Here is a 25,303-nt window from a genome sequence, read left to right as displayed (position 1 = left end):
ACCTATGGATGTGCCATGTGAAACAGGACAATCTTGTCCACTTTCCTGTTTGTCAGAGCATGTCAGCCTCATTTCCCGAAACCTTTTCATGTGCTCAGTTGGCTACCAAACTGAGCCGGTTAAAGACTGAGTTTGATCGGCGCTTCTCTGACTTCAGAGCACAGCAGTCTGGCTTTGACATCTTTGCTAATCCTTTCACCATCGACGTGTACACTGCACCCCAACACCTTCAGATGGAGTTAATTGAGCTTCAAAGTGACAGTGGTCTGAGAGCAAAGTTCCAGGATGCTGCAATCCAGGACTTTTACCGCCTGCTGCCCCCTGGTTTAATGCCACAGCTTCGACTTCATGCTGCCCGTGTTCTGTCCATGTTTGGGAGCACCTATCTGTGCGAACAGATGTTTTCCATAATGAATCTGAACAAAAACCAGCACAGATCACGTCTCACTGATGGCAACCTCCATGCTGTTCTACGGATTGCTTCAGCACAGGACTTAAAACCAGACATTGACACTCTGGCAGCAGGAAAACGGTGTCAGACATCTGGTCAGAAAACACACAGGTAAGCTTTTTTTTTTTTTTTTTTTTTTTTTTTAAAAACTTAATTAGAATATAATGTAATTCAACCAAGAAGAAGAATTAAACTATGTGTGCAATTTAACGATTGTGTTTGCATTTTGTTTTGTGTTTATTATTTTCAGAACATGATCAATGGATGGTGATCAATGGAGAGGAGATCCACTTGGTGTGTTCAAGAACAGGCAGCATCTCCTCATCAAAAACTAACCTAAAAACCTGACCAATAGTTGTGAACTGAATCAACCTTTATTTTGTAATAATTTTTAGTTGATTACATATTATTTATGTGTAGCTGCTGTTGCAATTATTTAGTGTTTACAGGTTTTATGTGTGTATGCAGACAAATTATTGTAATCAAACCATCAATTGGATGCAAGGCTGTATGCAGCCTTTTTTTTGTAAAATGCTACATGTTATACATGTTCTAAGCATAATTGTTGATTTTACAGTAATTAAGCCCATTTTAACTTTGACAAAAACGTTTTGAACAAAGTTAATGTCATAATTTGTGTTTTATGTTATTTTTCTTTATTCACTTGGATAGTTTGATCCTCGTTTGATGGAGTTATGTGGGTTCCATAAGCTGACAAATTAAAAAGATTTGTTATAACAGCAACAAACAGACATAATTTTTTTCTATGCAGCTGTGATGTTTGTCACTTAAATAAGTAATAAATTCAAAGTTATTTGACATTAAGGAGTCGTTATGTTTGTTTTACATTGCATTTGATTACATTTAGTTACATTTATAAGTTACATCTGGCCCTTTGATGACAGCCATTATGCTGATGTGGCCCTTTGTGAAAATGAGTTTGACACCCCTGCTTTAGAGCAGGGGTCATCAGGACCCTCCAACACAGAGTACTCAACTCAACCCTGCAATGCCCAATGGCAAAGAGAAGGAACAGAACCACATCAAGAAAGCACTTAAAACTTGTGGTTATCCAAACTGGGCTTCATGAAAGGGAACAGAAAGAGGACAACAGAGAAGAAGGACAACAGGACAACAGGACAGAACATCACTATTGCATACATTGCAGGAGTATCATAGAAACTCAGAAGGATTTTTACTAAAAACCAGATCAGTACATTACAAACCCAGCAATACTTTAAGACAGAAACTGGTACACCCTAAGGACAAAACTCCCAGACACAAACTAGATAACAAGGTATGTACAGTGCAGTGAGGAATGCACTGACTTATACAATGGGGAAACCAAACAACCACTCCACAGACGTATGGCACAACACAGGAGAGCCAACACCTCTGGACAGGACTCAGCAGTTCACCTGCACCTCAAAGCCAAGGAACACTCCTTCAAAGATGACAAGGTTCATATTCTAGCCAGGGAATGCAGATGGTTTGAGAGAGGAATAAACAAAGCCATTTTTGTTAACCTGGAAGAGCCTTCACTCAACAGAGATTGGCTCCGCCACAACCTGTCCCCACTTACAGGGCCCTCCTGGCTTCTCTGGCGAGGAGATTCACAGCCCAGTCTCAGTCTAATGACCCTTTTTACCATAATGACTCAGGTGGCCACAACAACTCAGTCAACTACTTAGGGGGGATTTACTGCGCAATTTCAAAGTAAGTAAGTGGCACAAATAGATTGTTATGGAAGCAGAAAATTAGAAACGTCATTCTGCCTAACTAATGCATGTAAATGTGGCAACCAAACTTTCAATATAGTGCAGTCCAGTTCAACACTACTGCAAATTATAATATCAGTAATTTGTTAGTATGTTTCTGACAGTGTCAATCAAAACTGAACATTATTATATTTGTAAAGGCAATAGTTATGGCAGAGTGGTTGTATTGTATCACATTATATTATACAATTATATTATTTAAAAAGTGACTTGTTAAGGTGTCAATTGATGTTATTATTATTGATATCTTTTCTGTGTCAGCCTTTCATCCTTTATAAAGATAATATGGCTGGCACCCTGGTGGCACAGGGAGGAGGAACTGAAGAAAGCCTGCAGATCCATGCCATAGCTGTTAAGACGAGTTAACGACAATGGCCCATCAGATCCCTTAACGACCCTCGTCACCTCTCCCAGGTGGCTATATCGACCAACTTCAGGGATGAGCCTATAGGCTTACAGCCCCTTTTGTTTAGGAATACAATACCCACTCTCTCTCTCTATATATATATCTTTCTGCAGGTATCTCTCCATCCAGATCTTCAAGTTGAACTGTGGCCGGCTCTATGACCAACCCAATGTCTACCGTTGACATCTGCCTGTCATTCTTCTGTGCACCGACTATCGGCGGGGTGGTTCTCCCTACGGGCCGAAATTCAACTGATAGGATAGTGATTTTCAACAGCACATAAAAAATACATGAATGTTACAGCAGTTCATTATAATTTCATTATTACAATTTCAGTCTTGCGAAATGTTAAAATCATATTGAGGTGGTAGCAAAAGTGAAACTAAACAGTTGAGATTTTGTTTTACTTGTCTTTTTAGTAATGTCACTTTCATGTTGTTAACTGCTTTCCTGCCTGTACAACATCCATTGCACGTCTGCCCGTCCTGGGTGAGGGATCCCTCCTCTGTTGCTCACCCTGAGGTTTCTTCCATTTTTTCCTGTTAAAGGTTTTTCTGGGAGTTTTTCCTTAGTCGATTTGAGGGTGGAAGGGCAGAGGATGTTGCTGATGTTATGTTAAGCCCTTTGAGACAAACTGCTTGTAAAAATGGGCTATACAAATAAAGTTGACTTGACTTGACTTGACAGAGGTTAAATACTCTGCCCTCCCCACCAAAATTTAGAACTGAAGAAGCTTCTTGTATGAGAGGTGAAATGTCTTCAAGAACCCTAACATGCCCAGATCCCCTAGGAATTTACTACACAGACCATGACCTGGGTGACTGAGAAACTTCACCGACCTGTAGTAGGACCTTTGAAGTCAGTTATTTAATTTTATTAACCACTCTCTACGACCACTCTGCCATAACTATTGCCTTTACAAATATAATAATGTTCAGTTTTGATTGACACTGTCAGAAACATACTAACAAATTACTGATATTATAATTTGCAGTAGTGTTGAACTGGACTGCACTATATTGAAAGTTTGGTTGCCACATTTACATGCATTAGTTAGGCAGAATGAGTTTCTAATTTTCTGCTTCCATAACAATCTATTTGTGCCGCTTACTTACTTTGAAATTGCGCAGTAAATCCCGGGCTGTTCCATGTCCCATAAACTGTGATCCCAAATATCTTTACTGGACATGATCTTCGCACCAATAGCAGACATGCAGATCGAGCTGTTTTTTTTTTATGGTGTGGTTAAGGCTCTCATCAAACACTAAAGCCAACTTGTCCTTGTTAGCATCCGCAACAAGTTGCTCTGAGATGTACGGGGCTAATCTAAACTTGCTGATGCTCCCTCATTTGACTTGTATGATTGGTGTTTTATCACGGTACGGTGTTCAGAGACCACAGTACCTCTGCTTTCAGTGTAGGCGTACAACCGAACATTGTCTGGTGTTGTGGTGCTGCTATCCCTGTAGTTGATATCGGAGTTGGGGCTGGAAACACGGTAGAGACGAGAGTAGAACAGAACCGATTTCAGCCATGTAGAAAAATCTTGGTTGGGCAGCCAAATTTCTGTGAATTTGCACTTTCCTATGTGGTCCAAGGTAAAGTGACTGCTACATGAACGACATGCATCTGCTCTAAGAGTCCTGGCCGCAACAACATCGCTGTTTTGTTGGTTCCACTATCATGATTGCGTGATGTTACTGCGAGAGGCATTCGGTAAATTATTTTAAAAAATAACCAAATATTTTGAGATTTGAGACTGATTACAACCCTAAAATCCTCCTAATTAAAATAAAACCTAATATACACTTACCACCCACAAACTCAAAACCACTGACAGGTGAAGTGAATAACATTAATCATCTGTTTGCAATGCAGTGTTCTGCAGGGAAAACCCTGAGTTCTGGCAATCATTCGGGATGAGGTTTACTCCAATCAGCTTAAAGATCTTGAATAAAAATTCATCAACATCTGGACGCGCGCGCGCACACACACACACAGTGTAAGACAAGTTAAAAAGCCAAAGCTCTCGTAATGCATTTAACGGTAACATTCAAGTAGTTTGTGAGACAAGAGTTGTTTTCGTGACAGTAAATAAGCCAAATTCCAACACGTCATAGAGGACGCTTCTGACTGGTTCGCTGGCTTCGCTTAAAAGCTTTATGTTTGACGGACCTCGCTCTTTACGTGGTGGTTCTTGCGATGTTTACGTGACTGCTTTATTCACAACACAGTCAAACTGGTGCTAAGACAATTTACGAAAGGGGCTCCTATAAGCTGTCTAATGTGAAAATTACCTTCTGTCAGACCTCGGCCGGACAGGTTGAGCTGGCCAGTTTTCCTTGCTGCCTTCAGCAGACCGTAAGGAACGGTCGACTCAGTGTTTTCCATCCTGAAACCCACCAGAGAGTCCACCTTATTCGCTCTTTTGAATCGTGACATTGTCCGTATGTTTAGCTAAATTTGCCCTTGTAGCACTGACTTGAGCTGATCTATCTCCACACCCAAAATGTCCGTTTTCCGCCCGCCAGCAGCAATAAAAATAGCTCTTCCCGTCGAGGAGTCTTCAGAATAAAAGCATTGCCTCATATACCAACATGTAACCATTGTGAGTCACCCGCCTTTGTTAAAGATAGAAAATAATAAAAAAACGACTTGATTTTATTTCAAAGTCATTTGAATCATTTGAGGAGAGGAGGACTGGAGTTTGGCCAAGGAGTCCCTGTAGCAAACCCATTTCTTTTGTTTTGTATTTGCTGTTTCTTGTTTTGTCCACCAGAAGGCGTGTGCATTGTTGATAGGTTAATCCTAAAATGAAATATTTGCTTTATATGCTTTTAACATGATATCCTTACATGTATAAATTTCACGAGTTGTGTTTCTTATAATAATAATAATAATAAAAAAGGAAATGTATGCAAAAATGTAATTATATGTTACGCCCGTTATGGATGCAACATTGTTTGGGGATGGTTGCAACATGTTACAAATACAGTATATTTCAGTTTTATTAAAAGGATTATTATCAAAAATGTAAGTTATAATAATATGACAGTGTTATTTATTTATCAGCTTTGATCAGATAACAATTATAGATTTGTCTTTGTCTGTGCAGACACTTTGCAACGATCTTCTCAGTCAGCTTTTTCATGCCTGGCCAAAACAGAATGTCTTGTGCTCTCTGCTTGCACTTTTCAATGCCCATATGACCAACATGTATCCATGATAACATCTCTTCATGCAGTGAAGTAGGAACAACAATTTTCTCACTTTTGAAGATGATGTCATTCAAGTGTGAGAGTTCATCGTGGTGATCCCAGTACTCTGCTATGCTCTGAGGGCATAATCTCCTCTGCTCAGGCCATCCCTCGACAATTGTTTTCTTCAATTGCCTGAGCTGTGTGTCTTTGTCAGTTTCTCTTTTGATCTCTTTCAGCTTAGTCTCGCTGACTGGTAGGTTAGTGTACAATATGTGCACCTGCATGTCCATGCCTTCACTGAGACTGTTATCTTGGTGACTTCCTGGATAGAGTGTAGAGCGACAGGAATGTCTTTGCCTGGTGTGTGGATGACGGTAAAGTCATAATGTTGGAGTTGCAGGAACATGCGCTGCAATCTTGAAGGTGCTGCTGCAAGTGGCTTATGAATGATGGACTCGAGAGGTTTGTGGTCACTCTCTACAGTGATGTGATGGCCATATACATACAGGTGGAAGCATTTACATGCCAACAGAATGGCATAAATCTCCTTTTCGATCTGGGCATAATTGACTTCGCTGTCAGTTAGCGCTTTAGATGCATACCTGAAGGGCTTGCCTCCTTGCAATAAGACTGCGCTTGGTCCATGTTTACCTGCAACAACTTGTAGTGTGAGCTCTTTGCTGGGGTCAAAATACATTAAGACTGGACCTGGCTCATGTGTGATGAGTTCTTTAATTTTCTTAAAAGCTTCTTCATGCTGTGTATCCCATATGAATTCATTTGACTCTTTCAATAAGTAGCACAGGGGTGCATTGACACTTGCAAGTCCAGGGGCAAGCTTTGTTTCAAGCTCACCTTTATCTTTGGGAGGTTTCATGTCTCTGATAGCTGCAATCTTACAGAGCCGACGAAAGCCGACGCTTCTCTGGCTGATGAGCTCAACAACTTCTTCGCACGTTTCGAGGAGGATGTTTAGAAGTGTAAACACCAGGAAGGCAGCAGGGCCTGACGGCATTAGCAGTCGAGTCCTCAAAGCCTGTGCTGAACAGCTTGCACTGGTGTTTACAACGATATTCAACCTCTCCCTCTCACAGTGTGTGATTCCCCTCTGCTTTAAAAAGTCTGTTGTAGTCCCGGTCCCAAAGACAGCCCAGCCCAGTAACCCCAATGACTATCGCCCCATAGCCCTCACATCTGTGGCGATGAAATGTTTTGAGAAGCTGGTAAAAACATTCATCACCTCCTCTCTGCCCCCCACCCTGGATCCCCTTCAGTTTGCATACCGCCCAGACAGATCCACAGATGACGCCATAACCTTCCTGCTGCACAAAACACTTTCCCACATAGACATTAGGATGGGGAACTATGTGAGAGTGCTGCTTGTGGACTACAGCTCAGCATTCAATACCATAGTCCCCTCCAGGCTGGTAACTAAGCTGTGTGATCTTGGACTGAACTCCTCCCTGTGAAGGTGGGTCCACAGCTTCCTAAACGGCAGACAACTCTCAACACTGGATGCCCTCGAGGCTGCGTGCTGAGTCCCCTGCTGTACTCCCTTTACACACATGACTGTGTGTTCACATCAGACAGCAACATCATTATAAAGTTTGCTGACGACACAGCCGTCATGGGGTTAATCTCCCACAACAAGGAGGAGACCTACAGGAAGGAGGTCACCCACCTGGAGAGCTGGTGCCAGGAGAATAACCTTCTGCTGAACGTCAGCAAAACTAAGGAGCTGATTGTGGAATATAGGAGGAAGCAGCAGAAGGACATCCGTTCACTCCACATCAGTGGGTCTGAGGTGGAGAGGGTGGACAGTTTTAAATACCTCAGTGTGACCATCACACAGGATCTGTCCTGGTCACTGCATTTTAACAAGACTGTTAAGAAGGCCAGGCAGCATCTCTTCTACCTCAGATGCCTCAGACACTTCAGGCTCCCCATCAAGGTGCTCAGGAACTTCTACACCTGCACCACTGAGAGCATCTTGAGTGGGAGCATCACCACATGGATGGGCAGCTTCACAAAGCAGGACCTCTTGACCCTTAGGAGGGTAGTCCGCTCAGCTGAGTGGACGATCAGAACAACTTTACCCGACCTGCAGGACATTTACATCGGTCGAGAGCTGAGAAGATCCTCAGGCAGCCCCATCACCCCGGACACTCAGTCCTCTCCCTGTTGCCATCAGACCATCAGTTCCGCTGCCTGAGAACCAACACTGAGAGGAAGAGGAAAAGCTTCTTCCCCCAGGCCATCCGTCTGCTCAATAGTGAGGGTTAATCTGGACAATCCTACTCCCACCTACACTACATGTAAATACTGTACATGTAAATACTGCACATATTCACATTTTTAATTTTATTATTTTTATAAGGTTTCTATTTTATAATATTTAATTTTACTCTTTCTATTTTACTTACCTATCTTTTGGTAGCAGAGACAAAAAGAATTTCACTGCACATTGTACCGTGTATGACTGTGTGTGTGACAAATAAACCTATCTTGTATCTTGTATAGATCCTGTGCCTTTAAAGATGTCTGCAAACTCCTCCATGACTGGCTGAGTGGCTGTGCTGGACACAGAGAGGACCCTTAATGAATCCAAAGTCAAGGCATGCTTTTAATCCTAGCACTGGGGATGCATGTGTGTTGACGACATAGAACTTAAGCATCAGCTTTGTGTCTTTGTAGTGACGTTTCACTCTGCACCTGCCTCTGACGACTAGTTGCCCACACGGAAAAGAAATATATGAACATCCATCCATCCATTTTCTATACCGCTTATCCGTCAGGGTTGAGGGGGAGCTGGAGTTCCAGTCCCCAAGAAGCCGAGGATCACTGGACTTAATGATTACAGACCTGTGGCACTGACATCTGTAGTCATGAAGTCATTTGAGCGCCTGGTTCTGTCCCACCTTAAGTCCATCACAACCCCCCTCCTGGACCCCCTGCAGTTTGCCTACAGAGCCAACAGGTCTGTAGATGATGCAGTCAACCTGACTCTACACTTCATCCTGCGGCATCTGGACTCCCCGGGAACCTAAGTTAGGATCTTGTTCGTGGACTTCAGCTCTGCCTTCAATATAGCTCCATGGCTCCCCTTCACCCTGACAGACACCTCCATCTCCATGGTGGACTACTTCCGTTTCCTGGGTACCACCATCACCCGGGACCTCAAGTGGGAGCTGACCATCAGCTCCCTCATCAAAAGGGCCCAGCAGAGGATGTTCTTCCTGCGGCAGCTGAGGAAACTCAAGGTGCCAACCAAGATGATGGTTCAGTTCTACACGGCCATCATTGAGTCCATCCTCACCTCCTCCATCACCGTGTGGTCTGCTGGGGCCACTGCCAGGGACAAGCACAGACTGCAGCGTGCTGTGCGCTCTGCTGAGAAGGTGATCGGCTGCAGCCTTCCATCTCTCAGAGACCTGTACACCTCCAGGACTCTGAGACGTGCAGGTCGGATCACAGCTGACCTTTCTCACCCGGACACAGACTCTTTGAGAAATTTCCTTCAGGCAGGAGATTACGGTCCATTCGGACCAAAACCTCACGCCACAAGAACAGTTTCTTCCCCTGTGCTGTTAGACTGTTGAACACCAACTGACTAACATGCTGCCCTGCACTTTAGTAACTGATTTTTGCTCATGTCATTATCCACCTGCTGTTCATTTGCACAGTTTTTCACCCACTTGCACTATACTCCACCCTGCACTACCTCACTCACACTCACACCTTGGGGCAATATAGAGTAGCCAATTGACCTAATGTGCATGTTTTTGGTATTGTGGGAGGAAGCCAGAGTACCCGGAGAAAACCCACACGGCACAGGGAGAACATGCAAACTCCGCATAGAAAGCAGGCAATAGGGAGGAGGTGAGAGCTATTCAGCGCACCCTGAGACCAAAGATCAGGGAGGCAAAGGAGAGGTACCGGAGGAAGCTGGAGTGGAAACTCCAGCAGAACAACACGAGAGAGGTGTGGAGTGGCATGAGGACCATCACAGGTTACGGGACAAACAGCGGAGGAGTTGATGGCAGTGTGGAACGGGCGAATGAGCTGAATCAGTTTTTTAACAGATTCGACACAGTGACCCCAATTCACACTTCAAACGACTCCTCAGCAGTACGGTTGCAGCAACCAGCCACTCCAGCCTCTCTCCCTCCACCCACATTCCATCTGGATGGCCTTGCTCACACCTCGTCCCCAGAAGCCTGGGTGGACCACTCTCACCTGGGTACCACAAGCACTCCTCCCCCACCCATCACCCCAACGATGACCTTCACAGCTGACCAGGTGAGAAGACAGCTGCAGAGACTCCGTGCAGGCAAAGCTGCAGGCCCAGATGGTGTGAGCCCCAGGGTCCTGAAAGCCTGTGCCCCCCAGCTAAGCGGAGTACTCCATCATGTCTTCAACCTGAGTCTGAGTCTCCAGAGGGTCCCCGTGGTGTGGAAGACGTCATGCCTCGTTCCTGTCCCGAAGACGCCGCGTACCAGCGACCCCAAGGACTACAGGCCTGTGGCCCTGACGTCACACATCATGAAGACCCTGGAAAGACTCGTCCTGGAACAGCTCCAGCCCATGGTCCAACCACTTCAGGATCCCCTTCAGTTCGCCTACCAGCCCCGCCTTGGAGTGGACGATGCCATCATCTACCTGCTGAACAGAGTCTACACTCACCTGGACAAACCGGCAAGCACTGTGAGAATCACGTTCTTCGATTTCTCGAGTGCGTTTGACACCATCAGGCCGGCTCTGCTGGCTGAGAAGCTGACAGCGATGCAGGTGGATGCCCCACTGGTGTCCTGGATCGCAGACTATCTGACGGGCAGACCGCAGTACGTACGCCTGAAGTGCTGCCTGTCAGATGAAGTGATCAGCAACACCGGGGCTCCACAGGGGACTGTCCTCTCTCCCTTCCTCTTCACTATTTACACCACAGACTTTACGCACTGCACAGAGTCCTGCCATCTTCAGAAATTTTCTGATGACTCTGCAGTGGTTGGGTGTATTACTGGGGGGGATGAGAGAGAGTACAGGACGGTAGTGGACAACTTTGTCACATGGAGCGGGAAAAACCACCTACAACTCAATGTGACAAAGACCAAGGAACTGGTGGTGGACCTGAGGAGGACTAAGGCTCAAGTGACCCCTATCAACATCAAAGGGGACACTGTGGAGGTGGTGGAGGAGTATAAATACCTGGGTGTGTACTTAGACCACAAACTGGACTGGTGCAAGAACGTGGACATGGTCTACAGAAAGGGCCAGAGTCGCCTCTACTTTCTGAGGCGGCTGAGGTCCTTCAACATCTGCAGGACGATGCTGAGGATGTTCTATGAGTCGGTGGTGTCCAGTGCCATCACATATGCCGTTGCCTGCTGGGGCAGCTGCCTGAGGGTGAGGGACACTAACAGACTCAATAGAATCATCAAGAAGGCCAGCCATGTTGTGGGAGAGGAACTGGACTCTCTGACAGTGGTGTCTGAGAGGAGGATGTTGTCCAAAATAAGAAATATACTGGACTTTCCCTCTCACCCTCTCCACAATGTGCTGATCGGCTACAGGAGCTCGTTCAGCAACAGACTCATACTGCCACGATGTACCACAGAGCGACACAGGAAATCATTCCTGCCTGTCGCCATCAAACTGTTAAATTCAGCACTGTGACGGACACACTCACTTGTATATACAATGTACATATTGGCTCTTTTACACATGTACATACCTGTATTTTTAAATTTTTCTTAAAAATTTGAATACAGTTTTTTGTAAATACCTGTACTTGAGATTTTAGTTTTTTGTTTATCATATTTTTATACTCTGCACTTTTCTCCTTTCTTGGTCGGGAATACTGCATGTGCAATGTCTGTAAAAACAAGAATTTCCCTCCAGTGATTAATAAAGGAATTCTGATTCTGATTCTGATTCTGAAAGGCCCAGACCGGGATTCAAACCTGGAACCCTCTCGCTATGAGGCAACAGCACTAACCACTGTATCCACCGTGTCAACCCAATATATGTGCATGTATGCCATATTTAGGGTCATTTATGTGCATGTATGTGAATATATAGGAAATATATGTGTCATATATGACTTATATAAATCCACATACTGTATATGCCACAGTCCGGTGCATATATGTCATACATAATGCCCAATATATAGCTCATGTATGTCTGACTTTTTGCATGCCATACATAATGCCTATATCTCACTTGATTTGCAAATAATGTAATGTGCATGTATGCTTGAACAAAATGCATTTATGATTGTATTTATTTATTTCAATGCAGATTGAGGTTTGCAGAAGAAAATTCAATGTATAAGACAATAGCTTTTGATTGTTTTATTGCATGCAACAATTTTTGAAGTGGCCTCACACTCTATCATCTATCATTAACTCGATCGGTATTGTGGCGACGGGTGAAATACCAACTTATATAGCCAAGTTGAGACACCCGGTTATAAGGCTATAGGGCTTGAAAGTGTAACGTAAAATAGAGATGGGAAAGATTCAGTTTGCCAGATTCCTGAGTAATTTTTGCAAAAAATGAGCAGTCAGGAAACTCAAGAATATTTCAAATGTCAGAGAATGGGGCACACAGCAGGACAATGCAGGGGAAAATTAAGATGAGCAAGGTGTAGTGGAGAACGTGAGTATGGAAGGTGCGACCAGAATGCAAAAATCAAATGCTGTAACTGTGGTGGAGAGCATAGTGTTGCTTACAGTGGATGTCCACACTTAGACCCAGTGCTGTACAAGGGGCAAATGACACCAGAGAGAATATCAACCATGCACAGAGGCTCCCAGTTCCCACACCAAATCTAAACATGGAAAAAAATCAACAATGACACACTGATTGTGGACAGAGTCAGCTTTATTGCCTTCATATGCAAGACAGTGAATGTTCAAGGATTCAAGGATTCAAGGAACTTTATTGTCATACCATCTCACATTCACTAGTTTATGGTATGAAATTAGGACTCAGGTCCCGGGAGCAGTAAGTAGACTATAAAAATACGAGATGAAAAGTTGAATAAAACAGAAATATAAGCTAAATAAAAATAGAATATAAAAAGAATATAAAACTAAACATTTAAATGTCATGCCTGGTGTTTTGGTTATGCTTTGTTTTTTGATTTTTGGTAGTCCATGTGCCATCTGTCATGTTTGTCTCTCATGTGTTTTTCATGTTTTAAGTTCAGGTTTCAATCACGTCCTGGTTTTCTGTCCTTTTGTTTTTGAATCCATGTGTCATGTTTCTTGTGTTTCCATGTTTTGTGTTTGAGTCCACGTGCCATGTTTCATGTTTGTCTCTCATGTGTTTTCATGTTTTATGTTCAAGGTTTCTGTCACATCTTGGTTCTCTGTCTTTTGGTTTTTGAGTCCTTGTGTCATGTTCCATGTGTGTCTTGTGTTTCCATGTATTATGTTCAAGGTCATGTCCTGTTTTATTTTGAAAAGCGTCACTTCCCCTGTGTGTCCTGTTTTTATGTACCTTTGCTTTTAGTTTTCTTGATTGCTTTCTCTCTCCTAATGTGTGTCACCTGTGTCTCGTTGTCATGTCTATGTGACCGGGGCAGCTCTACACCCCTGACAATATGACAACGCCACTCTGGGAATTTCACCCAGAGAATACACACAGGTTCTTTGATTTGAGATTTGAGGGGGGGGGTGACACCCACACACACACACGCACACGCACACACACTGCAAAGCAGAAAGACAGGTTAGAGCACAACAAAATATTAAGCATGCAGGTAAACTCAAGGAGTAAGGGGGGGGGGGACCCTCCACCTAGTGAGCCACCACCCGTAAGCCTCCGACCAACCCACCTACGCTGGTATCAAAAGGACTCCAGAATAAAGTGCAAGCTCAAGGTTGGTTTACCAAAAAGAATAACAAAACTTAACCCAACTGGGGAGAAAAAAACCTAATAACTACAATAACTTATAAAAAAAATAGCTAATCAACAAGGTTGATAAGTACACCAAACATATTTGACAAATGGGCAAAAACAGCAGTGCCTAGAGCTCAGCTACTGCACCAGGAGCCGACATCACTTCCCCGTTCCCAATATGAAAAACATGCATCATATACAAGATGTTAAGATAATGCGACTACTGGGTATCTAAGTAACATATCCAACCAAAAAAACGAGAATTTACTCAAAATGCCAAGAGCAGGCATACCCGGGAACTCCACATGATACAGCCACACATACACACATGATGAGCACTGCACCAAACGGAGAGGGGAGCACGGTGACCAGCAGCTTAAGTGCTCCGTCCTGCACCTGTACAGATATAAAGGAAGTGCTAAGTACATATACCAAAACTATTTTCAACCAAAACAACAGAGAAACATACCTCAACTAGACGCCGTTCCTGGCAGTATAGGATCAGGAAAGAATGAGGGGAACCTACCACTGGCTGTCTGCAGCTACATTTAAAGGTGACCAGGAAGTGATCTAACCTCGGCTGTTATGAATCGGTGCTGATTAGAGGGGCGTGACCAAGCTGCCAGTGGGAGGGGAAGGAGCTCTACCTATCACATCTATTTAGTCCTTGTCTTCCCAGTCACCTTTGTCAGAGTGTTACGTTTGTGTTCCTTGTTGAAGTTCTTGAGTTCATGCCAGGAGATTTTTTGTCTTGCCTTGCTTTGCCTTACCATGCCATGTTTTGCCAGGAGTTTTTGCCAGGAGTTTTTGCCAGGAGTTTTTGCCACAGTTTTTCATTGATCCCATGACACAGTAAGTGTGTGCTTTTTTTTTTTTTTTGATTTTTGGTTGGTTAAATAAAGACTCATGGTTATTGGACCTCTACCTCGCATCCCTCCTTTTTCAGACTCTGCATCGGGGTTCAGCTTTTTTCTGCGTCAGTGACGCCGACCCTTCGTGACAGAACACTCTCTGACCATGATGAACCCCTTTTTGGGGCACCAGACTGGCTATCAGACCCCCTGATAGCCAGTCTGGGCCACCTCTGGAAGGTGCACATGTGCCGCTTGAGGTCCAGGGGAGGCCTGTGTCCAGCAACAGACTCCCCACTGCCGGTGCAGACTCCGCGGATCGAGCCGCCAGCCGCCGCGGAGATCAGCATTCCTGTTCTAGCTCCGCGGACCAGGCCACCCACCGCCGCACAGATCTACGTTCCTGTTCCAGCTCCATGGACCAAGCCGCCCACTGCCGCGAAGATCTACGTTCCTGTCCCTGCTCCGTGGACCAGGCCGCCTGCCGCCGCACAGATCAACGTTCTTGTCCCGTGCTACGCCAGAGTTCCACGTTTCAGCTGAGGGGCTGCAGCTCACAGTCCCAGGGCTGGGTCCGCCAGCACCCCAAGCTACGCCAGAGTTCCACATTTCAGCTGAGGGGCCGCAGCTCACAGTCCCAGGGCTGGGTCCGCCAGCACCCCAAACCACACCACGTCTTCATGCCACAGTAGAGGGGCTGCAGCTCATCATCTCCAAGCTGGGTCAGCCTGCTCATCACACAACAGCGCAGGAGCCGCAGCTCATCATCCCTGGGCTGGGTTCGCCTGCGCTTCACGCAGATCGCCACGTCTCGTCAGGTCTTCACGTCTCGTCAGGTCTTCACGCCTCGTCAGGTCGCCATGGAGGCAGCTCATGGATCGGCCACTCGTCCATGTCCTGCACTCAGGCAGACCGCCTGAGGCCTCATGTCGGCTCCTGGCCCAGCATTTGGGCAGACCGCCTGAGGCACCATGCCCAACCTGGGTGTTGAACTGGGGCCGCCCACCCGAGGTTTCAGGCCAGGCCTATGCCCTGCACCCCAGCTGAATTACTGACTTATTTTCCATGGTTTATTGCTCTTTGGTTTTAGGTAGCATTGCTTTTAGTTTTCTTGATTGCGTTCTCCCACCTAATGTGCAGTTTGTCTCAAAGGGCATTACATAACATCAGCAACATCCTCTGCCCTTCGACCCTCACATCGACTAAGGAAAAACTCCCAGAAAAACCATTAACAGGAAAAAATGGAAGAAACCTCAGGGTGAGCAACAGAGGAGGGATCCCTCACCCAGGACGGGCAGACATGCAATGGATGTTGTACAAGCAGGAAAGCAGTTGACAACATCAGAACAACATTACTAAAAAGATAAATTTTTATGTGATTCATCCGTTCAGTTTCACTTTTGATACCACCTCAATATGATTTTAACATTTCACAAGATTTAAATTATAATGATGAAATTATAATTAAATGCTGTATCATTCATGTATTTTTCATATTCTGTTGAAAACCACTATCCTATCAATTCAATTCAGTTCAATTTTGGCCCGCAAGGGAGAACCACCCCACCGATAGTCGGTGCACAGAAGAATGACAGGCAGATGTCAACAGTAGACATTGGGTTGGTCATAGAGCCGGCTACAGTTCAACATGAAGATCTGGATGGAGAGATACCTGCAGAAAGATACAGAGAGAGAGAGAGAGAAAGGGAGAGAGAGACACAAAGCTATGACGAGAACTGGACACACAGTTAGTGACATAAAATAATGAATTGTATGTTAATCTGCCAAGGGGAGAGGATAGAAGAGGAAAAGGAGGAGGGGGAACTGCTTAGTGGATCATGTTTGTGTCCCCCGGCAGCATAGGCCTATAGCAGCTTAGCTATGATAGAGATTAAAGATTAACAGTTAGTCAGACCTATTCTACCTGTGGTTATATATCAAGAAGTGAGTGTAACTATGCCTACCAGCCCTACACACTTTGTTTGAGGCTAACTATATGCTTTACTAAACAGAAAGGTTTTAAGTTTAGTAAGTAAGTGAAGAGAAGCTAAGACGGGGGAGATATGATCCCTTTTACTGATTCCTGTTAAAACTCTAGCTGCTGCATTCTGGATCAGCTGCAGGCTATTAATAGAGTAATTTGGACATCCTGACAATAGTCCAGCCTAGAAGTGACGAAAGCATGGACAAGTTTTTCAGCATCACTCTGAGAGAGGACGCTCTTAATCTTAGCAATATTACGGAGGTGAAAGACGGCGGTCTTAGAGATCTGTTTAATGTGATGGATAAATGACACGTCCTGATTGAAGATAACGCCAAGGTTCCTCACAGTCGCACTGGGGGCCAAAGTCATGCCATCCAGAGAGAGAATATTATCAGATATTCTAGTTCTAAGATGTTTGGGGCCTAGAACAATGATCTCAGTTTTGTCTGAGTTTAATAATAAGAAATCGGAAGTCATCCAGTCCTTTATGTCCTTAAGACATGCCTGGAGTCTGGCTAACAGCTCTGTTTCTTCAGGCTTTAAGGATAAGTACAGGTGAGTGTCATCAGCATAACAATGAAAGTTTATGCCATGTTTCTGAATAATATTTCCTAGAGGGAGCATGTATAAGGTGAACAGGATCGGCCCAAGCACTGAACCTTGTGGAGCACCGAGGCTAACCCTTATATATGAAGAGGAAACATCATTAACGTGAACAAAGTGAAATCTATCTGTTAAATATGATTTGAACCAGCGTAGGGCAGTCCCTGTGATCCTAGTCTCATGTTCTAATCTGTGTAATAAAATGTTGTAATCTACTGTGTCGAAAGCAGCACTGAGATCCAGTAGAACGAGTATGGAGACAAGCCCGCGTTCTGATGCCATGCGGAGGTCATTTGTATCTTTAACCAGTGCTGTTTCTGTGCTGTGTGGGCTCTGAAACCAGACTGAAACTTCAAATTTCAAAGAGACTGTTCCTGTGTAGGTGATCAATTAACTGATTTGCAACCACTCTTTGAAGTATTTTAGATAAAAATGGGAGGTTGGATATCGGCCTATAGTTTGCTAAGTTGTCTGGGTCAAGTGAAGGTTTTTTAAGCAAAGGTCTAACAACAGCGGCTTTAAACGCCTGTGGTACATAACCTGTTGTTAAAGATAAGTTGATCTGATCTAAGAAGGAAACAAGAAGGATCTTTTTGATCATTTTTGATTTTGACATCAAAGTCCTCTGAACATTTTGAGTAAGTGTTCCTCCATGTGACCTATGATTAAAAATCAGCAGCCACAAAAGAAACAACTGCCCACATGTTGCTGAATTCATACAGTACATGTATAGTTTGTGCCAATACTGTTTTCGTAATAGTAATTTGAGTTTTCCTTATATTGCACTGAAAATGTTTCTAAATGTCTTAGAGAAGAAAAAAATAAGGACGTGCAGTCAGGGGAGGCCATAATGATGAAAAAAATAAATATTAAAATAAAATAAGTAATAATATTTTTCCACTGGCCTGTACTTTGATGCAATTTTGGTGTAGTTCCGACAAGTTTTGATCATTTTTATAGTCAAAATTGCTGAAATCCCATATTTCCTGTTCAAATACAACGAAGAGATGAGAGGTGAGGCAGCGCGGAGCTGTGCCTCCCCCCAGATGGAGCAATCACACACAAAGTGGATTGAACGCATGCACTTGCTGTGTGCTTGTTGCCCTTTCTCTGTATGTTTCCAATATCCTGCTTGAAGACACTTTTACTATACATTTTAATTGCCATAGTGTTTGGTAATGTATTTCACGTATGTGTCTAATATGTAAGTCTTGTTGATTAGGCAAAAATCCGCAAGGATAAAGCTTGCCGTGAGGCAGCTAGTACCTCTGCCTCACAGACGGGGGCAATAGTGAGCCTGAAGGTCGGGAGTTCAATGCGTGGTTTACTTTTGCTAAAGTTGAAACAGCAAAAACCAGCTAGCTTAGCTTACCCATTTCTAAAACATGTTGGACCACCGTTTTTACATGGTCAAAGTGCAAATTGAAACGTTTTCTTCTTGCCAATACCTTCCTGAATAGGTGGAAAAAAGGACTGGAGAATTTTTATGAATTGATTCATTTTACTCAACATCACTGAATCATTGTTTTTTTTTCAGGACCCTATAAGTGGAGTACATACTAATACTATCGAAGGAAATTGGTGTCCGCTTCAAAAACACATCCCTAATTGCTGGAAAAGAAGAGAAAAGATCTGGCTGCCTTTAATCATGGCCATTGATAAAAGAAATACAAACGAATTCACATTTATTAAAAAGATTTGCACATTCTTCTTTTTTTCTTTAATTCATAAAATGAGGGTATAAAAATGAAAGTTTTACTAACGCAAATTTAGTTTCATTAAGGACTGTTTCACCCAAACTGTGGAATTGCGAGAGCAAATATGCTTACTCTGAGCAACTGTAAATTTAAAATTCTTCGCCTGAATTCTTAATTTATGCTATTTTATTATATGTTTGTAGATCTGACTTTGAAAGTCAGTGCTTCCCCAAACGCAAACCTCACCGCACATCACTGAGAAAGAATATTTGTGAAATAAACTGTCCAATACTGTATTGTATTGTGTATATTGAATATGATGGAGTGGACTAATTCCAGCTGATCAGAACTGACACACACACCACACAAAAAAGGGTTTACAGAGCCGCACAACTCCCCTGGCTGCAATTTACCTTACATAGAAATGATCCCGATGATTTTGAGGTATGCAGATTTTACATTTGATTAAAAATAGAGGATTGGTATGGCATTAGCACTGTATATGCGGAAAACCCTGAGTTATCAAGAATTTATGTAAGGAGGGAAAAGTTACATCAGTGCATCCCTCTTATTGTAAATGTTGCTCTTACTTTTAGTGTACATTTTCAGTATACGTAAGGCTGAATTACCAAACAAAAACTAGTGTGTAAAATAATTTCAAAAACATTCAATTTAATTTGTTTGATAACACTGTGTCCCTAAAGCACAATAGTGAGGTGTACAAAATTTTCAAATCTTGAAGCCCAGACTTGTAGAGTAGCTCAGAGCTCATGGCACACATTCTGAAATAAAGTTAAAGTTAAAGGTTTTCTTTATCACATGTATTATCTACTAATTTACAGATTCTGAAAGAGAATAAGACAGAGCTAGAGTTTGTGAACTCTTGGATTTGTTTCCATGTTTACTGTATGTAGTATGTACTTGAGGAATTAACTGAAAACTGTACATGAGTAGCACAACAGAATACTCACCCAGATTGTTGTGACAACCTTTGGACTGTGACCCTCGATCACACTAAGAGCGCCCAGCCCTTGTGTGTGTACTGTTTTGAGTTGAGTCGGTTTGTTATGTTCAGGATGAATCTGCCAGTTGTTGTGTTGTGTGGGTTATTGTCTGCCACCAGCTGCTCAGCTAACAAAGGTAAAACTTTTCATAGTTAGTATCAGTTCCCACTTCATTATGCAGTAAATCAGTTGTAGTAGTGGTGTAGCAGTTCATGCTCAGGTGTTCAGGCGTTTCAATCGCTTGTGAACTTGGTATGTTCATATGTTTCAATCTCCTGTGTACTGCAATGGTTTGTTCAGATGTTCAGACTGGCATGCAAGTGGCAGCAGGATCGCAGTCAGTGACTCTTCAGCCCTGGCTGGTGGGTCTGACAGCTGTACTTGGTTTCCTCTTGATTGCCTTCACCATTCTGATTGTTCACAGACTATTCAGGAAGAACAGGTAAGGTAGACACACACACACACACACACACACTCACACACACTCGTGTGAACGTGTACTCCTGCAGTTGTGGGGACAAAAATCTGTTTACACAGTCACATTGTGGGGACCCGTCTTACTTATAAGGACAAAATGCAAGTCTTTATAATGCAAATCATTAGATATAAGGGTGAATACTTGCTTACTTGCTTTAAGGTCACGTTGAGGTAAGGATTAGATTAGGGTAAGGGGTAGGATTAGGCAAGTAATGTTTGTTGGTTAGGTGGTGGTTAAGGCCCCAGGAAATGAATGTAAGTCTCTATAATGTCCCCAGAAGTGATGGAAACAAGACTGTGTGTGTGTGTGTGTGTGTGTGTGTGTGTGTGTGTGTGTGTGTGTGTGTGTGTGTGTGCACTATAAATTTCTATAGATCTGTACAACCTGCCTGCATTTAAATATCCACATGAGAGATAACACGAATTACAGTTTGCTCACCCTTAAATTAATTACTTTACTATACCATGTTCAAATAAATCAGTCATTATAATTGGCTGGCAGGTAAAATTGTAGAGGCAAATTATGTTGTTTTTCAGTGAAAACAGAGGGTGTTCTGATGGCCAATAAATTCAAGATACAGGCAAATATTTGTCCCCATTTGACAACTGTTTATTCACTCTTCATTGGTGGAGTCAGATAATAACTGACAATGCCACAATGATTAGTATCACTGAATAACTAAGTAGTACTCTATTGCTACTGTGCTAACTATAACTGTCAAATAAAAGTGCAACTGGAAAGTTGTAAGTGTATTACAAGATAAGAGTAGTCTAAAATGGAAATACTCACGTCTCACAAAAAAATTGTACAACAGAGTATTTATGTACTCCATTGCTTCTATTAATCCTGCACTTTACCAGAAATAATACATTTTAGGTAACTGTACCAACAGTACTTCTGCTTCAAGTTGCTTAAAAGGTTCTCTTTTATAGTTTAGTAATTTAGTAAGGTTTTATAGTTTAATAAGTCTTGACAAAAATTTACTCCCCATTTAGATAGTGAACTCTGCTTCATCTCCACTTCATCTATTGTATATCAGGACACATTTTCATTCATTATGACTTACTTCCTGATGAGTGGATATAAAACAGACAAAAAGTAAACCAATCGGTCTGCTTGTTGTTTTAATGTGTTTTAGGGAGGATGGAGAGGGATGGACGCATGACAACAAGGCTACAGAGATGGATGGAAGTGATGCTAAACAAACCTGTCTGTAGAAACCCAACTGAAGAGCACTCTGCCATCAAATCAAAGCTGTTCACTTCTGATTTGTTCATCAGTGTCCATTCCATCAAATAACATATAATAATACATAGCTGCATTAAATTCGCTGTCATATCAAGTTTAATTTGAGCTATTAATGTCTGGAGTGTTTGTTGTATTAAACATTAATTGGACTGTTTTTTCTCTTTGTTTTTTTTTCTTTTAAAAACAGAACTGCCACCTCCACCGCAGTGGAGTGGTTTGAGTGCACTGATGATCTTAGGTGTTACAGTGCAAATGCTTCGCTTTTTGCACATTTTGTTATGTTACAGTCTCCTTCCAAAATGGATTTAATTAAATTTCTCTCTCAAAATTCTACACAAAATACCTTATAATGACAAAGTGGAACAAGTTTGCTTGAATTATTTGCAAATTTATTCAAAATGAGAAAAAATGTAACATGTACATAAGTATTCACACCCTTTGCCATGACACTCAAAATTGAGCTCAGGTGCAACCTGTTTCCATTAATCATCCCTCAGAGGTTTCTACAACTTGAGTTGAGTCCACCTGTGGTAAATTCAGTTGATTGGGCATAATTTGGAAAGGCACATACGTGTCTATATAAGCAATCACAGTTGACAGTGCATGTCAGAGCACAAACCAAGCCATGAAGTCAAAGGAATTGTCTGTAGACCTGCGAGACAGGATTGTGTTGAGGCACAGATCTGGGGGAGGGTACAGAAAGATTTCTGCAGCATTAAAGGTCCCAAAGAGCACAGTGGCCTCCATAATCCATAAGTGGAAGAAGTTTGGAACCACCAGGACAACTAAACTGAGTGATCGGGGTAGAAGGGCTTTAGTCAGGGAGGTGATCAAGAACCCAATGGTCACTCTGACAGAGCTCCAGCATTGCTCTGTGGAGAAGGGAGAACCTTCAAGAAGGACAACCATTTCTGCAGCACTCCACCAATCAGGCCTGTATGGTAGAGTGGCCAGACGGAAGCCACTCCTCAGTAAAATGCTTATGAAAGCCTGAGTTTGCCAAATGGCACCTGAAGGACTCTCAGACCACCAGAAACAAAATTCTCTAGTCAGATGAAACAAAGATTGAACTCTTTGGCATGAATGACAAGCGTCATGTCTGGAGGAAACCAGGCACTGCTCATCACCTGGCCAATACCATTCCTACTGTGAAGCATGGTGGTGGTAGCATCATGCTGTGGGGATGTTTTGTGGCAGCAGGAACTGGGAGACCAGTAAGGGTAGTGGGAAAGATGACTGCATCCATGTACAGTGTTAAGACTTTTGTTACTTAAAATTATTTATTACTATTTGTGGGTATAAATAACAGTTTCAAGTAGCTCAAGTAGTTTCAAGTTTCAAGTAGTTTCAAGTAGTAGTAGTAGTTTAAGTAGCCCCTTAATGGTTACGGTGTCATTTATGTTTATATGTAACTTTTTGTATTTGGTTTAACTGTTTCAGGTTTATGACCTGAGGTCATTTGTTCTGAGAATGAATAAAAGGAAGATGAATGACAAACACGTGTTATAACCTCTCTGTGCTGTCTGTCAAGACTAAATATTAAAATATCCGAACATACAGAGACATCCTTGCTGACAACCTGCTCCAGAGTGCACCGGACCTCAGACTGGGGTGAAGGTTTATCTTCCAACAGGACAACGACTCTAAGCATACAGCCAACATCACAAAGGAGTGGCTTCGGGACAACTCTGTGAATGTCAAGAATGTGTCAAGAATGTCAAGAATCAAGAATTCTTCATTCTTGATTCGTGATTATACATATAAATATTTATACTTACATATACATATAAATAATTGTACATATTACTCCAGTTGACTTTTATAAAAATCATATTTTACTTTAAGTATGAAGGCAACTACAAATTATCTGCCTCTAGTGGAACGACCGAGAGCAGCATATATGGAGACAGCTTTCATCAAGAAGAATCAAGAAAGAATCAAGAAATCACGTGGCTCTGAAGAGATTAGCTATAGTTATGGAGTTACCAGCTGTCAAGTTTGGAGACATTGTAGCCTAGAGAGATTTGCGGGTTAAGATATGAGTCCTGGTGTTAAGGCTACGAGGTCCAAATGGCAAGTGAAGAGGTAACTTTCAGCTTTAAGATTGCCAAGTAGACATGGAAAAGTAGACAAGTCCCTTCTGTGGATTGAAAATTCCTCAGCTACAAATCCAGTAAGTCAACAATTATTCCTCAATAAGTGCCAATCCATCAGGTGAGTGGATCAAAAATTTGGTGCTAGCCGCCTTACTTGGTCCATTTGAGTCTGTTAGGTTGGACCAACTAGGAGGCCCAGTATTTGTACTCAACTTTAAAAAGTCTGTTGTAGTCCCGGTCCCAAAGACAGCCCAGCCCAGTAACAACAATGACTATCGCCCCATAGCCCTCACATCTGTGGTGATGAAATGTTTTGAGAAGCTGATCAAAACATTCATCATCTCCTCTCTGCCCCCCACCCTGGATCCCCTTCAGTTTGCATACCGCCCAGACAGATCCACAGATGACGCCATAACCTTCCTGCTGCCTTTCCCACGTAGACACTAGGATGGGGAACTATGTGAGAGTGCTGTTTGTGGACTACAGCTCAGCATTCAATACCATAGTCCCCTCCAGGCTGGTAACTAAGCTGTGTGATCTTGGACTGAACTCCTCCCTGTGCAGGTGGGTCCACAGCTGTGTGACCATCACACGGGACCTAAGTTTCTATTTTCAATATTTAATTTTTAGTTTTTACTTACCTATTTTTTGGTAGCAGGGACATAAAAAATTTCACTGCCCATTGTACCATGTATGATTGTGTGTGTGTGTGACAAACAAACCTATCTTGATCTTGATCTTGCATGTTCATCACTGTGTTCTTGTAAACCACTGAGCAGATGAGTTACATGTAGAAATTATGGCAAATGGATGTGTTGTCTTTTCAAAATGACAAACTAGTTGTATGTTCAGAAGACGACTGAAAGATGCTTTCCTGGGCTTGTGGGTATTTAGGCAGAAATTCAACACACTTTCTTGTCCCTGCATGGCATATAATACCTTTTGTAGACAGAAAGCAGTTCCCTTGGTGCCTTAAACGTCAGACGTTCCAGTATCTCAACTGTACTTTTTGGGCAGATATTTTGGATAATTCCAGATCAAGCTGGGCTGGTGCACAGAAACAAGTGGCCAACTCCAAGGCATGTAAAAAAGGAGTTACTTGAAGCCATCATCAACATGAATTCAGAACTCCAGCAGCTCCTGCCAGTGCAAAAGATTGCTTTCCACTTTCACTCTCCTGGCCCCCCACATTTTGGTGGGGCTTGGAAATGGGAAATGACCTCTGCAAAAGCAGCCCTAGACAAAGTGATTGGAGTCCAGTCAGTGCTCAGAGGTACTCTGAACATTTATAACAAAGTTTGTAGCCATTGTAAAATCCACCCCTTTAAGATATAGCTGGTGAAGACCAGCTGATGCTATATTTCACCTTGCTAGGGCAGCTTGATGCACAATGCCACAGGTGGTGAATTCTATGGGTTACTAAAAACACACTGGAGCATTGCCAAACCGTGATATTCCAGTTCTGCCACCTGAAATAACCTTGCTGTTATCAGTAATTCTGTGAGTGGCAGGAGTTTCCCAGTGTGAGTTGGCTCATTTGGAGGATTACCAAAGTCCATCAGAGTGCAGAGGACCACATCCAGTTTGTAGATGTATGCA

At 43.0% G+C, this 25,303-nt stretch overlaps 2 protein-coding genes across 3 annotated transcripts in view; one reads left to right on the top strand and one right to left on the bottom strand.

Annotated features, from left to right (window-relative positions):
- Positions 1–5,183, bottom strand: part of lrrc40 (leucine rich repeat containing 40) — a 64,177-nt gene extending 58,994 nt beyond the window's left edge. For both annotated transcript variants that reach the window (XM_046390803.1, XM_046390802.1), the window contains exon 1: positions 4,933–5,183. In XM_046390803.1, the coding sequence (XP_046246759.1) occupies positions 4,933–5,077 (145 nt within the window). In that variant the 5' untranslated portion in view covers positions 5,078–5,183. The remainder of the gene's footprint in view (positions 1–4,932) is intronic.
- Positions 5,184–19,863: 14,680 nt separating this feature from the next.
- On the top strand, positions 19,864–21,761 carry smim24 (small integral membrane protein 24). Its single transcript, XM_046391995.1, has 3 exons — positions 19,864–20,018; positions 20,183–20,324; positions 21,499–21,761. Exons 1-3 carry the CDS (start codon positions 19,946–19,948, stop codon positions 21,575–21,577), a joined length of 294 nt encoding a protein of 97 aa, XP_046247951.1. The 5' UTR covers positions 19,864–19,945; the 3' UTR covers positions 21,578–21,761.
- The last annotated feature ends 3,542 nt before the right edge of the window (positions 21,762–25,303 follow it).

This window comes from Scatophagus argus, chromosome 6 (genome assembly GCF_020382885.2).
Source record: "Scatophagus argus isolate fScaArg1 chromosome 6, fScaArg1.pri, whole genome shotgun sequence".
In the NCBI taxonomy this organism is placed as follows: Eukaryota; Metazoa; Chordata; class Actinopteri; family Scatophagidae; genus Scatophagus; species Scatophagus argus.
The sequence above is the reverse complement of the archived record's forward strand: the minus strand, read 5'-3'. Positions and strand labels throughout refer to the sequence as shown.